The sequence below is a fragment of the Notamacropus eugenii genome, chromosome 3, assembly GCF_028372415.1.
Source record: "Notamacropus eugenii isolate mMacEug1 chromosome 3, mMacEug1.pri_v2, whole genome shotgun sequence".
Classification (NCBI taxonomy): Eukaryota; Metazoa; Chordata; class Mammalia; order Diprotodontia; family Macropodidae; genus Notamacropus; species Notamacropus eugenii.
This window is the reverse complement of record NC_092874.1, coordinates 110,451,723-110,467,940: the sequence shown is the minus strand read 5'-3', so window position 1 is coordinate 110,467,940 and position 16,218 is coordinate 110,451,723. Positions and strand designations below refer to the sequence as shown.

The 16,218-nt window shown below is 38.3% G+C and overlaps 1 protein-coding gene across 2 annotated transcripts in view; it reads right to left on the bottom strand.

Moving 5' to 3' along the window:
- The window catches only part of ATP6V0A4 (ATPase H+ transporting V0 subunit a4), a 75,463-nt gene that overhangs the window by 7,219 nt on the left and 52,026 nt on the right, over positions 1 to 16,218 (bottom strand). For both annotated transcript variants that reach the window (XM_072652602.1, XM_072652601.1), the window contains exons 13-17: positions 15,851 to 16,008; positions 14,941 to 15,034; positions 7,286 to 7,404; positions 5,872 to 6,088; positions 1,391 to 1,492 (exon numbers count right to left, since the gene is read on the bottom strand). In XM_072652602.1, the coding sequence (XP_072508703.1) occupies positions 1,391 to 1,492; positions 5,872 to 6,088; positions 7,286 to 7,404; positions 14,941 to 15,034; positions 15,851 to 16,008 (690 nt within the window). The remainder of the gene's footprint in view (positions 1 to 1,390; positions 1,493 to 5,871; positions 6,089 to 7,285; positions 7,405 to 14,940; positions 15,035 to 15,850; positions 16,009 to 16,218) is intronic.

Below are 16,218 nucleotides of genomic sequence, written 5' to 3'. Positions count from 1 at the left end.
ACAAAGGGCATTCCCAATCGAGGAAACTCACTTTACCAACACAAGTAGGTAACTTCTATGTAACCTACAATCCATTCATACAAGCAGGATATGTCAGAGGCGAGACATGAACCCCGACAGCTGTAGCTGTCTATTCATTATGCCATGTTCCTGAACTAAAGTTGGCAAACTAAGATCATAGGAGGTCTTGAATTCCAAGCTAAAGGATTTAAGCTTTATTTGGTAGGCAAATTGGGTAGGAATGGAATGAAAAAATGTGTCTAAGATTCCTCTGGTAGCAGTGTGAAGAGTAAACCGAAGGCTAGAAGTGGAAAGACTTATCACAAGCCTATAGCAATGGTCCAAGGAGGTGGTAACAAAGGCTTCTACTGGCTTGGTGGCAGTAGGAAAAGCAAGGGATACAAGAGATATTGCAAATGTAGAATCCACAGAACAATGGGGAGAGGAAAGGAAAATGAGAGAAAGTTCTTTATGAAGGGATAAAAACAAACTAACTGCTGTATGACTTTTTTGATCAAACACCCAATATTTTCTCAAATGACTCAAATTGAATCTAGAAACAATTGCAATTGCCTGGAAAGTATGTTATCCCATTACATCCTACTCCATCATCCATACTTGTAATAGAAAATACGAGTGATTTTTATTTGATTTGGGGATACAGGATGGGACTTCTTTATTTTTCCCAGAAAGTTATCTTTTCTAATTCAGTTACTGGAGTGAGGGCTCCCCTGAGTACACACATGCAGTTAGCCAAATGGTTAGAGATACTGGCCTGGAATTAACATTGGGCCACAGATTAGATCTTAGACTAGGAATCAAATATATTTGTCTTTTCTGGCATTAGCTCTCTCTCACAGATCTTGTAACACAGCTGAAGATATCTAAGTAACTTCTTTCACTTGAGACTAATAATGAAGAATTCCTTACTATAAATGCTGTAATATAGCAAAATGGAGCCTTATTATTCAGAATGAATAAAACTGAATGGTATATATTTAAATAAATCATTTAGCACCATTTCCAGATTCCATATGCCATCGATCGGGTCTAACTTTGAAAAAGTTTCCTCATTGATGCCTCCACTCTCAGACCTCATGTGGCACAACGGAACCAATCGAAATAGTCCTTATCCTCATGGAACTTACAGGGATTGGTGTAAGAGAAAATCAAATACTATTCATACTAAGCTAAAATGATGAGGCTGTACCGTGTCCCTTAACTGGCAGCCTCCGTCATGCCCATTTCTTCAGTATTTCAGGGAATGAGAAAGTTCACAAAAGGTAGGCCAGTCCCCCAAGTATTTTCCCTTCAGACCTACCATCCTACTTCTCTCTAAACTACCCATTCTAGCATGTGAGAAACACAAGATATGGTCAGTGGTTCTTACCTGAGATCTCTGGTGTCTGGCTCTAAGGATAAAAGGCTTAATCAGAAGCATCCATGGCACAGCAATCAAAGCAAAAATAACCAGGAAGCTCTGGACCTCTTGCTATCACAGACCAAAGAAAGAGATACCTGTTATCTACCTGTAGCTATTAATTATGCCACAATATTATATCATGTGACAGACTATTGTTATTATGTCATTCTCCTATTATACATATACACACACACATACACATATATATGCCTATAATATGTACATATAATTTTTTTAAAAAGAGGCACCGAACATTTCATGGATACCACTCTTCTCCACCTCATCTCTAGAGTAGGTGGTGCTCCTCCTGTTTCCAAGTGGGGAAAGTCCAACTCAACAAGAAAAGATCTTAAAAAGCTTGGAGGTAAAGGTGAAAACTTCTGTGGAGGAAGGTGAAAACTTGAAGCTAACCTATCCAAATCTAAAATCCCCACCCACCATCATTCTTTGAGAGTGCCATATTTAATTCCTTATCCCCTCCCTTTTTGTACATTGTCCTGTCTCTAGGTTTTGTTTTGTTAAAGCAAAAATGGGAGGTCTACTTTCCCCCCACCCCATCCCATATACATAATTTCTCCCTTATAAGGTCCTTCTGGAAAAATAGCAAAAGGCCTTCTAAAGGATTAGTCAGAACAACTGACAAGGAGAAAATAATAATGTTTTCTACACGAAACAGAAGGAATCCTTTAGCACTGCTCACACCTCTTCAGTTGTTCTCTCCAAGCTTTTAGTGGACCAAGCAGGGGAGAATTATTTGCTTCTAGGAGTCTGCAAAGGCCATCTTGTTTGCCAGCAGTGGGAGCCACTTACCTTTAAGATTCCCACCCTCCCCCTGGTTTTAGCTGTAACATACCTGCTCACAAAAAATGTGTGTGTGTGTTGGGGGGGGGGGGGTGTCAAAGGAGACAAGAGATTAAATGAATGTGTACCTGGGATTTACTGAATCATTACTCCAATTATTCACTTCAGGTCTTCCCTACATGGCAAGTATTGCCCTTTTGTGTGAATGATCTATAGGACAATCAGAATTCAAAGTACAGTGAGAAGGATTTGGCTCACTACTCTAGCTTCATCTCTACAAAGTAAGGGATATGGGATATTTCACCAGAACTGTACAAAAACCTTTCATCTTATTCATATTAAGAAGAGGTGACTCTAAGGCCGGCTAATGTCTATAGTGACGGTGGAGGTGGTGGAAAGAACAGAAAATACATCCAAGACATTTGACTAGCCTTCTGTGTTCAAGGATTTTTTTGTTTAGTAAAGGCAACCTTGATTAATGTTATTAGGCTTTGAGAGTGCTTGATGAGTGGTGGTTTCTTGATATGAAACATATGACCTAGGAAATCAATCCAAAAACAATTCCATCTCTCAAGAACAAGTTTCCTCTTGAAGGTCTAAAACAGTGCCTTTCAAATTTTAGGGAAATGTTTGCTGAATTCCAGTTTCAGTAATATAAAGCAGTCTCTACAAGCACATCAACATCAGTTTCTAATACAAACTCATTTATGAAACACCACAGGGAAGAAGAGACAGATTACAAGCATTATTACTTCTCAAAATGGTGAAAAGCAATGAAAGGGAAATGAACCTCTAGAAAACTTGTCAGGAAGTCAAAACAAGGCATTTATAGATTACAGTAGCAGAAGGAATGCAACACACAACCAGAAAGTGAGACAGATTAGTTAACGATCAATTCTCATCACCAATGACAGAGATATTACCACATTTTAAATCTACTTCAGTACCAAATGTACTAATGAGAACATGAAAAAGTATTTAAAGAAGAATACCGGAAAACATGCAAATAAAAGAATATGTGCTGGAGAAAACATAATTTTGAAAACTTGGATGAATCAGTTTTCAGCTTTTCAGAGTGCAAGACATCAAATTGCTAATAAAAAAACACTGACAGTACTACTACAAAAAAAGAAAAGAAACTGTAAGTACATGAACAATTGCCTTCTTTCCTCATCTCTTTAAAATCTTTATAAGAAACCTAATTTTAATACCAATATTGCCCTACTGATACTATCTAGCTGCCATCTGAGGTGCCTGTGGGATATTTTTTTTAATCAGTGCATGAGAAATCTATAATGAATTATGTAAACCTTTTTTGAACCCACTCATTTTTTAACCTGAATCTCCAAAGAATAAAAATTGCCAGTAACCCAAAAGGTAATGGGAAGACTCAGAGCACACAGCATGTTATCAAAGATGACTTGTCTGCAAAAACTTTCATAAGGAAAATAGTCAGGAAACGTATGATCAGAAAGGGAGGTGGGCAGTTTTGTGGCAAGATCAAGGGGTAACACAGGGACACCCCAACCTAAGTGCTACAATGTTAGTATAGCACATAACATTGGTCATGAAATGTTAAAAGCCCATCCAGAAAGTCTTGCTACATGCGAAACCTGCTGTGGAAGACGTATTTAAGAATGGAAACAAAAATCACATACGATGAGAGAAATAGGTGGCTTGTGAACAGAACCACTGGAAGAATTCCCATCAATAAAATCAAATGAACTACTGAAGTATTTAATTAAAATTTAATTAAAATAAGTAGTTTAAATAGGAGTGTCTCATTTGGAAATTTACTCGATATTTGATTTATTACTATTTGTTATGAGTGTTGCTTAGAAAAAATAAAAGATCTACATTCTGTGGGGAAAAAAATGTTTCATGAAAAGGAAAGGTTTTAAAGACCACTACAGAAAATCATTCAAACATGTGAAAAAAGTCAATCATTACCTAAAATAGGCTATTATGAAAGTCATATCTTAGACCAAAGATGGAGTGACAATGGAGTGTCCAAGTTTAACTGCAATGTACACAGGTTGACTTTAGCCAAAGGACATAGCATGATGATTGGGATTTTTCAAAGGATATATTCCAAATATCAAAAGAATGGAGGAATATCTTCAACAAGTGAAATTTAAAGAGCATCACTAAATCACTTACTATTGTTTAATCATCCCTGGAACTTGCTAAATGAGAAGGCAGCCTTTATAATGGTAACTCTCAATTTAAGAAAATTTGATATACCAAAATCCATTTATAAAAACAGTTCAAATGGTGGGATGAGGGTGAGATGTGTTACTCATAGATCATAGAATGTTGGAGCTAGAAAGGATGGTGAGATCATAGATTTAGAGTTGAAAGGAACCTTAGAGTTCATTTAGATGCCAGATATCCCTTGTTTCCAGGTGCAGCACTCTATCCATTGGACCATGTTCCCTCTCTTCCTTAGAGGACATCTAGTTCAGTGATGTCAAACTGAAATCCAAACTCTTGATCACCTAGATCATCATTATCTATGTTGTGTTGTGTTCTTATTTATTTTTTAAAAACATTTCCCAATTACATCTTAATCTGGCTCCCTGCTCACTAACATATTAAGCCCTGTAGGTGGTGCGTTTTATATTTTTGAGTCTAAACTTGCATTTTATAGAAGAAACAATTAGTGCCCAGAGATAAAGTAATTTTGCCCAAGGACACGCAGGACAGGATTAAAACCAAGTCTCTCCTAAGTCAAAAGTGCAAAAAAAAAAAAGCCCATTATTTTAAATTTCCTATAAGCTTCTTTTAAGTATTCACCTCTTCCAGGTTCATTTAAATACATATGTTTTAATGGATTGCTAACTACTTGATAGAGAGGCTGAGATGGTACCTCTTATGCAAAGTCTTTTCTGATCCCTCCATTTGCTAGCTTTTCTCTCTCTCTGGAATTTCCTCTGTACAACCTTACTGTTATTGCCCAGTAAACTCTAAAGGCACTCAGTCTTTTTTACTCCAACTGGCATGATGCCTTAGCCATAGGATGGGCTTAAGGAAAGTTTATTGAATTGAGAAACTTGAAGCTTATGCGTTGGGAGACTCTATTGAAAAACAATTAGAGATCCAACAGCCTCAATTTGTAGGTAAGGAAAATGAGGCCTAGAAATGAAATGACTTGTCCAAGATAACATCCAGTAAGTGATAAATGCTTCCTTATAACATCTACAGTCTTTTCTATTCAATGATCTATTAGATGGATCCCTGGAATGACTACAGAAGAGAGGGAAAATGGAGAATGAACTCAATTCAGTCTCATTTCTGACACTTCCTTTCTTTGGAGGCAACATTAATACAATTTTTTGCAACACACTGGACTCTGGAGTCTGAGGAGTTGGATTCAAATTCTGTTTCTGATACTAACTACCCATGTGTTCATAAATAAATTAACCTCACTGAGCATTGAGTTTCCTCACCTGTAAAATGAAGAGGCTGGACTAGATTGGCCTCTGAGGCCCCCTTCAGTTCTACATCTATGATCCTTCTATCATCCTAATTTACACAAATTCAATTCATATCAACTCTTCAGTAGCCTAGTTGCTTAAATCAAGGAACATTTATCCATAATTGCAATTTAAACTTTCATTCAAATGCACCAAGACAAAAATGAATACCTGATGTGCATACAAGGGCTTATTGGTTGGGTCACTGTAGTTGAACAGGAACATGTTGATGAAATGGATGAGGATGCTTGGGGCAATCCGGGATGAGGAGACATCATACTGGCACCACTTAAAAATGATCATGAAAACAAGGTAGCCAAACAGACAAAGGATAAAGATCATCTCGGGAATGAATTGTAGAACAATATTTATAGTTTTCCTGAAGTATCTGTAAAAAAGAGTAGGAGGGGGAAGAGATTTAAAAAAAAAAGCAAAAGAATATCTTCTCTGTAGGGATCCTGGATGACCTGCTTGGATGAAATCATCAGTTTCTAAGCTAATAAAAATAACTCAGCAGAGACTTGGTATTCAACTCATTTTCCAGACTTCATATTTCAAATCATGGCAAGTCTGCATGATAACTGTTCTGCTGCTTAGCAAAATCATTCATTCTAAGGTTCACCATGGGATTGGAAATCATTTGAAGGCTTAAAAGATGTGAAAAAAAAGAGAAATGAAAAATAAGTAGAAAAGAAAAGGAAAAAAAGAAAACATAGATGATGGGATGGGATAGGATGGGGAGGAGAAACTCAATGAGTGGCCATCAGTTGCCCTACTGTCAATGTCTATGCTATAGATTGATTACTCTTACTTTAGATCAAGAGTTTTTAACCTTTTGTATGTAATGGACCATGTGGGCAGTCTGGTAAAGCTTCAGAATAATGTTTTTCAAATGCATAAAATAAAATTTGTAGGACTGCAAAGGAAACCATCCAGTTATCAAAATATTTAAAAAATCAAGTTCACTGAGTCCTGCTCTTTTTTAGAAGGTTGACAACCTCTTAAGTACCTTTTTAAGTTGTATTCTTTAGGCTCTGTGGACCAGGAGTTTAGTGTTAACAGAGCAGATGTCCTTGAGGCTAGTCAGAAGCCTTCTGATTGGAGCTCCAAGGAGTTCACCACCTTGGATAATATGAGCAAGAAAAAGGCTGAGAAAGGTAGTAAGACATCTTATGCCAGTTGTGTTTCAATATGCAGCTCCACTTAAGGGGGAATTTGCTTAGCATCATAAAGAAGAGAAAGCCTCATGTAAGCACCAGCCCTGAACCCCTAAATCAACCATTCACTAGGTTACAGCCCATTCGTGGCCTCCTGGTCATCCAAATAGTTCAAGTGCTGCTTAATTAGGAACACACCTATGATCAGGGGCAAGAGGAAGAACCAATTTAAACTAATTAGTCAATTTTAGTTAATGACTAATGGTAAGTTAATAACATCCCTATTGCTAGACTAGTCAAGAAACATGTTTTATTTATCATGACCCTCAGAAACAGTATTAAATTGTAAACTTTGAGTAAAGCATTGGCCTGTCAAATCACTGGATCCAAACATTCAAATAAACGTATGGCATAGATACAGAACTTACATGTGGTTGAAAAGGCTAAGAATAACCCCAAAAACCATCTGGATGACCCCCAAGATGACAGACATCTTCATTTTATAGGAGTTCAAAAATGTGAGTTTGTTTGAAGCAATATTCCAGACCTAGATGGGAAAGATAGAAGTAAATATATCAGAAAAGGGTTTAGAAAGGGTTGTGTCTTTTTCAGTTGAGGCAGGGACTAGGCCTTCTATTTCTTCCATATTCCTTTGTAAAAAAATCCAGTGGGTAACTGATTAAAAATTGTTGTATTGTTTTCAAAATACATTGTAAGTATTCAGAAGAAAAGAAAAGGAAAAAGATTCCTTCATATAATAGTTATGCCTTTCCTATTTTCTGGGATTTTTTCCCTTTTTTTCTGTTTTCTAGGTGCAGGTGAGTGGCACTGTGAGTCAGGAGGACCCGAGTTCAAATCTGACCTTGGATACTTATTAGCTGTGTGACTTTAGGAAAGTCACTTAACCCTGTTTGCCTCAGTTTCCTCATCTGTAAAATGAGCTGGAGAAGGACATAGCAAACCACTCCAGGATCTTTGCTAAGAAACCCCCAAATGGGGTCATGAAAAGGAGGACACAACTGAAAAATGACGAAATAATATTTTCTCTTAGTAGTACCAGTTACCCATTCTTGAAATCTGGAATTCATTTGAACCCCTTCCTCTATCACAGGAACAAAGTAATTCTGTTGTATAGATAATCCAGAAACTCATTTGAAAGATGCAATCTCTTTTTGTTCCGAGTACAATTAGCCAGAAGTTTTATAACATGAACTTTGGAAATGCAAAAATGTGAGCAGAACTGATGACAGAGTATTTATTCCGCAAGATTTGGGTAGAGGAAAGGGGACAAGGGGAAGGACCTGAACCTTTGATTTAATTAGCAAAAGGTACTCAGCAAGGAAAATTTCCTCCACCAAAATAGATCAACAGCTAATGCCTCAGAAAAGGCTGAGAGGTGTTGTTGCATGCCCAGGATGACCCATACAGTAGCTTGTGTCAGAGGCAGGAAGTGAAGCCAGGTCTTCTTGGAAGCGAGGGACATTGGATACAGGATGACTCTATCAATTTTACCACATTTCTTCTCAGTTTTTCGCAGACAGGGTATAAACAAAAGCACAGTGCTTTAAATGTAGCTGACAATAAATGTCCATTGAATGGAATTTAAAAAAAAAAACCTGACAAATGCTTTTTCATGCTTTACCAAAGGCAGACTCAGAAAAGGCAAACAGCTGGAATTAGCTGGAATGGGAAAGAGAAGAGAAGTTGGTTTGGGATTATCTGAGAGCCTGGTGGCTTTTTTTTTCCCTACTGTAGATAAATAACTAGTCTTACCCTCTTTTAAAAACTTTAATGTATTATGCTAGCTAAAGCCCCTATTTTTACTGAAAATTATATTTCCTATAGTAATTGTAGAGAAAATGGTGATGAATTAGACAAATTAAAATCTTTAATTTAAATTAACTTCAAACATCTTTGTTTTCCCCATTCATAGGCAATCATAACTGTGAAATGTATTAAAATACAAGGAAAAAATCATTCAAAATTTAAATATCCAGTTTTATTAGCTGCTAAAAATAAAAATTTCTGGTCACTTTGTATGACTTAATTAATCAGTTGGACTTTTTAGTAGCCTTGTATATGTTTACATTTTGAAGAAATATGTTGTTTACCATATACCAGAAATAATAAAAGTTTTGTAAGCTAAAAAAAATTCTCCTAGAAAAGCTTACATCTGCATGTCAAGATTACTTAATGACTCCAGGCAAAAAAATAATAATTGTTTATTCATAAATTGTGACACCTAGAAGGAAGTGGTGTCCTTCTTTAGCTTAGGGCCAATGTCCTAGAGCAGTGGTTTTCTACTCACTTCCAATTGTCTCCTTCTAGGTGCTTGGGCTGGTAAAGCAGTTTGGGGGTTGGGATGCCCCTCTCCAGACAAATTCACTTCTAATCTCTGCCTCTAACTCAAGCCTCCACAGACACCACCTGCTTCAGCATCCTCCCCCCTGATTGCAAGGCAGGAGGGTGCAGTACCAAATTCCTCCCTGTACCTTCCTTAATCAAAGGCAAAAACTAGATTCTCAGCTCACTCCATTTTCCTTCTCAGCCTCCAACTCCATCAGAACAAGGCACTCCCTGGTATCTCCCTTCCTTCCTTGCTTCTTATATGTCTTCTCCCCACCGCCGCCCCTCCCACCCCGGCCCTTTAGATTGTAAACTCCTCGAGAGCAGGGATTAGCTTTGTTTTTATTAATTGTATCACCAGCATTTAACATAGTACCTAGCACTTGTTACTGTGGTTCAGTGATTTGCAGTCCTGTTGACTTTCCATGGGCTCATTCAGGCTTTTCTTGGCAAAGATACTAGAGTGCTCTACTATTTCTTTCTCCAATTCATTTTACAGATAAGGAAAACTGAGGAAAACAGGATAAAGTGACTTTCCCAGGGTCAGATATCTACTAAGTATCTGAGGTTGGATTTGAAGTCAGTTCCTCCTGACTTCAGGCTCTGCCCTCTATTCACTCCACCACCTAGATCCTCCCCCCCACCCCCACACATAGTAGCCACTTAATAAAGTATTACCCCTGATACTATCAAGATGGGAACTCATTGATCAAAGTCTGGGCTTGAAGACCTGAATTCCTTCAATGACTATCAGTTGTACCCTAATTTCTTTCAGTCTCCATTTCATATGACCAAAGCTGTTGTGAGAATGAAATGAGATTAACTTATGTAACACACTATAAATCTTAGAGCACTACCTGTAATAATTTTAAAATTACTATTTTTGCTAATACTCCCTTGTCCAACAATGTGAGCTCTACTTCCTGAAGTTGTAAACTCAGAAATACGCCACGTGAAAATCAGACAACAGAAATTCTAGTACGCTGGGCAACAAATGGAGATCACCATTTTGGGAGGTCGAGGTTCCTCAACATAATAGAAAAGATAATGGATTTATAATCAAAGGCCCTAGATTCAAATCCTGAACGCAGCTACTAATCACTCTGCTTCTCTCTGGGCCTTCCATTTCCATGAGGAAGTAAGTCGATCTTAAAGTGTGATCCCAGAATGCCAAGGGCTCCCCAAAACTCTTTCAAGGAGTCCAGGAGATCAAAACTATTTGCATGATAATTCCAAGATGTTCTAATTTCTAATATTATAAATATTAATAGCCATAGTTCTTTGGATGGGGGATCCTCAAAAATTTTAAAAAGTTTAAAGGGGTCCTGAGGCCAAAATGTTTGAGATTGCTTAAATCTTATTGAGTTTCAAAACCTACCATCTGAAAAACTAGTGAGGGGAAGGGTTGTCTAAAGATGGAAGGAGACCTGTAGTTAGACAAGGAAAACACCAGGTCATGGGACAACAGTTGCAAAAAAGAAGGTGATACCAGATTGCCACCTCCAAAGAGTCTCAGGAGTAGGTTTCATGCTGCCACAGCTTGAGCAAGCACTGGATCAGGGAGATATTTAGAGGAAAGATGATCCCTAATGCCATTCAACATTAATACACTATTCCCAACATACACACACACACACACACATACATACATACCCTAAGATTGGCAAATATATTTTTGGAGGAAATAAGAAGGTCCCACACTCCCTCCTTCCTCCAATATAGCATATTTATTATTAATATATGATAATATATCTATGTGTATAATTAATTAATATATAATAATATATTATTATTTACTAGGTGCCTGCTATGTGTCAGGCACTGATCCAGGTACTGACAATACAAGTACAAAGAGTGAAATCATCTTAGGATCTGTAAGCAACCTAGGAGACTACATTTAGTCCAAGAATGGGAAACCTGCCACAGGTTCCCCAGCCATGATTTAGTCCAACTCCTGAATCTCAGACTGCTCTCACAATCTGCCCGTTGATGCCCGAAATTACCTTAACAAAGAACAAAGTTTTTTTATTTTACAATGAAATGAAAGATTTAAACATACTTGGGGTGGTGGGTGAACCCCAAAGCTGAAAGGTGTGCAGGGAGAATGGGAAGGCCTGGGGCGAAGGCTTTTTGCCTGTCTCACTTTGCCTGGCTCATCTCATTTAGCTCTAACTCGGCAGGACCAGGAGCCATGTTAGGTGAAGGGCGGAATATTTGCTGCCAACGTCTCTGGTAATGGCCCCTTAGAAATTACGAAGGTTGTTTTGGAAAACAAGGCTGCCACCTTGTGGTTGATTCATCCAATAACTATATGGCATTTGATGGATGGTCTCCCACCAAATTCATTTAGATTTAAAGGTTGGGTCAGAAAAAAAAGGTGTTTCACTAAAATCTAATCATTGCCCCATAGTTTCCCAGAAAGTTTTATAAATAGGCTTTCCACAGGTCACAGAGTGACTCTCCATGAGCCCTAGTCATGGTTAGGATCTCAGAAACAAATAGTAAAAGCTACCCCTATGTACCATTCACTTCTACAGATTATTCCTTTCAAGAAGGATGGAAATAACTCACCAAACAGGGGAGGCCCTTTCTCCTTTTCCTCTTTCAAGATGTGTTAAAAAGAATACAATGCGGGGTTCTAACACTAATAAATCTTGAGATTTGCAAGCAAGTGAGCTTCACACCAACCCTTCAAGGCAGGTATTACAGGTGTTAGTAGGCAGCTAGGTGGTACGGTGAATAAAGCACTGGACCTGGAGTCAGGATGACCTGAGTTCAGATCTGTCCTCCAACACTTACTAGATGTGGCACCCTGAGCAATTCATCTATCTTCTTCTGTCTGCCTCAGTTTCCTTGTCTTAATTGAGAAGACAATAATAGTACCTATTTCTCAGGGTTGTTGTAAGGATCAAATGAGATGCCAATTGCTACTGCCAGTTTATCTGTAACAATGACCAACCACATTGGAACCACGCATGAAGGTTTTCAAAGCACATTCCTCACAGCAGCCCTATGATGAAGCATACGGTACAAGTGTAAACGTTTTCCAGTTGAGGAAACTGGGGCTAACGTGAAGTGATTTGCCTGTGGTTTCTGAGTCCTGACTCAAACCCCCAACCCAAAGTGACTCAGTGTGAAGGGGTTAAGCTACATGATTTCTCAAATTCTTCCAGTCCTAACAGTCTATTTTTACATGTGGAGACACGTATAGTAAAAGGACACATACTGCATTATCTTAGAGATCCACAGGAGACCTACTTCAATCAATAAGGATGAACTGAAATTTTCTTTGACATTTTAAAATAATCCCCCTTGGTCTTTCTTATAGAGTCAATTTATATTGTAAAGAAATAATTAATTGATGATAAATAGCAGCCTAATCCCATGGGGGCAGCTAAGTGGCAGAGTGTTGGAACTATGATTGGAAGACCTGAGTTCAAATCTAGCATTAAACACTTCCTAACTGTTTGATCCTGGGCAAGCCACCTAACCTCTGTTGGCCTCAGTTTCCTCATCTATAAAATGGGGATAATAATAGCTGTTACCTCCCAAGGTTGCTATGAGGATCAAATGGGCTAAGAATTGTAAAGCACTTGGCACAGTACCTGGCACATAGAAAACACTCTAAAAATGAACCCACTAGCTTCTTTGGTGTTTTCAGGCTCTAAACTGATGATCCCACAATCATCTCCCTGAATTCAAATCTCTGTTCTGATTCTTACTAGAGTTGAAAAATGGACTTGATTTCTGATTCTCAAGTTCCTCATCATTTATCTATTTATACAGTTTTTAGAAATAAATTGTCATACAGATTCCTGATAGAATTATACTGAAATGGATTTTTACTTTGCTAATCTTTACTCAGAAACCAATAAGAGATTCCCTGTAATAGACCTTAGGATTAAAATCCTCCATCTGCCTTTATCTCTTCCTGCCTAAATCAGTACTTCCACTCCGATAAGAAAAATCTGTTTGATGATATTAGATAGAGTTGGAAGGGACCTCTTTTGTTATTGTTGTTCAGTCAGTTTTTTTGTTTGTTTCATTTTTTGACCTCATCTAGGGTTTTCTTAGCAAAGATACTGGAATGATTTGCCATTTCCTTCTCCAGCTCATTTTCCAGATGAGGAAACTGAAGCAAACAGGGTTAAGTGATTTATCCAGGGTCACACAGCTAGTGAGTGTGTAAGGCCAGATTTGAACTCAGGAACACAAGTTTTCCTGACTCCAGGCCTAGCACTCTATCCACTGTGCCACTATATACAGAACACTGTACTAGGTCCTGAAGGAGATACAAAGATTAAGTAAAGAAGTCCCTGCCCTCATTTAGATTACAAATTTCTACTTCCTTGTCTTTGCTCACACCATTTTTTTACACCTGGAACATTGTCCCTCAAAACATGGTCTTGATATCCTTCAACAGCCAGTTCCTTCCTGATTTGGCAATCTCATTAACTCTCACATAATGAATTATGATGTCTATGGAGAAGAATCTTACATCTACTTATCCAAAGCTACACTCTCCGCTGACCTGACATCACACATCACCAAGTGCTTTTTGGACATATCCAATTGGATGTCCTGTAGACATCTCAAATCAACATCTTCAAAACAGAATTCATTATTTTTGCTCCCAAAGTTTTCCTTCTTCCAAGTAACCTTTTCACTGTGTAAAGCACCATCATCCTCCCAGTGACCCAGGCCCATAGACTCAGGGTCATCCTTAACTCCTAGATTGCACTCCACTTATCCAATCTGTTGCCATGTCTTATAATTTCTATCCATATAACATCTCTAGTCTTGGTCCCCTCCTCTCCACTCATAAAACTGCCACTCTCCAATGGACTTCCCTGCCTCCTCTTTCTCTACTCCAATTCATCTTCCATTCAACTGCCAAAGCGGTCTTCCTTAAGTACAGGTCTGACCATGTCACCTCAACTCCAGTGGCTCCCTATTACTCCCAGGATACAATATAAAAGCCAAACACCCCATCTCTCCATTTCATGCTGTTTCACCACTCTCTATGTCTGAGAGGTTCTCTCTCTTCATTTCAGATTCCTACCTTCCTTCAGGACTCAGCTCAAGGTCCACCTTGGGCAGGGCACTTGTCCTAGTCTGTCCATCCTCCTCATCTCCTCACAGTCCCTTAAGATCTTTAGAAATGCTCTCCCACTGTCCATAGCTTCTTTGTGCATAGTCACTTACATGTTGCCTCCTCGCAAGAATATGAGCTCCTTGAGGGCAGGAGCTGTTTGCTTTTTCTTTGTATGTTCAACACTTAGCGCAGAGCCTGACATAGAATTGGTACTATAGAAAGGCTTATTTAAAAGAATGGATTATTTGCTCCAGCCAATTCATTGTTACCTCAGTCTGCGTCTAAGCCTATTTAAGAGTGCATATATAGTATACTCTAAGACAGATGAATGTAAACACTATATTTCTGTATATCTGATACATTGTATATAACATTCTAATAATGTGCATGATAAATATACTGTATATATTTTAATCCATGTCACAGTGTGTATACCTATCATTGTACTGTTTATATTTCATAGATGCTCATGTGTGTTGCTCACAACTAGCATATTAAGTGATTCTAGGGTAGGATCATTCACCATGTCTTCTGGCTTTAGTTCCTTCACAGCTGGAAAAATGAAGGACACTCAGCAAATCCTCAGTGACCAACCCCAGAGGGGTTGCTGCCAGAACTTTGAACCCAAATAGACATTCTTACCGGGTCAATTCCAAATGGGTATGGATTTCCAGAGAATACTCCTGGGACAGCTGGGTCCAGTTGCAAAATCGGGTTGGTTTCCAGCAAGTGATTACTGTAAAGAGACAGAGGGAATAATAAGGTGATATGAAAAGTGTCTTCTGGCTAGCACATAGCAAGACAAGTCTGTCTCTGAAGACACCTTTACAGGAGAGGTGGCCTTAAAAATTTATGACGCAGTGGAATTTCTGTAGATTCAATAGTATTTGTCTCCTTCTTTCAGAGAAGATTTAGGTTCCCTTTAGATTGACTGGCACTCCTAGACTCCAAACCAAAGGAAGTAAGTAAGGGGTGAACCCTATTGAAGTGAAGACTAATCCAGCCACTTCTAAGTTCAAGCAGTGGTCTCCTCCCAGGGAGAGAGGATCTTTCTAGCAGTCTCTGTATTACCAGGAGCTCTTAATCTGGAGTCAGTGAAATTGTTGTCTTAACTAATATAACTCAATATAATTGAGTTCTTTTATAATCCTATATATTTTATTTTACATATTTAAAAAACGTTCTGAGCATGGGTCCATACCAGATCACCAAAGAGAACCATGTGTAAATAATTTACCTCTCCTACTATAATGCAAGCTCCTTTGTACATAGGAGCTTAATAAATGTGTGTTAAGTGGTGATTGATTTGTATACTCTCTCAAAGTGTGTTCGTCCTTCATTGCCAAAGAAGACCATGCCATCAGAGAAAGATATCAACAAATGCCTTGGTAGAGTGATTGAATAAATAGGTAACAGACATCTCTTAGTCCCAAGAGGAGACTACATTGGTTAATTAAAGCCTCTGGATCTGGATTTCCCCCTAAAAAACTGAGGATATGCGGTAAAGTTGTCTTGAGTGGTCAGAGAGTAACTGTAAATTTCAAGCACTTACTTCCATGTGCCATTTGTAAACATGGGCCGGACACTCCAGGAGGAGCCAAAGATGTTGAGAGCCTTGGAGAAACAGTCATTGTATATGAAGCCAGTGTAGACAGAGAAGAAACCCATTAGTAGGATCAAATATCGTCCACTGAAGAAGGTATCCCAGATCTGCTCAAAGTGAGAAAGAGGGTTAGAAGGCTATCCTTGGATACTGATCCCTTCGTGTCAATGATGGATCTTTCACATCAAGGCCATCTTCCACTCTGTATATACATGGTACAATGTTTGCCATTGTATGCCAATGGTTGTGGCTTTTTTTTAAATTTCATTTTTCAAAACAAAGGTTTTGAATTAAGCAAGTGTTGTTGCTTAATTGCC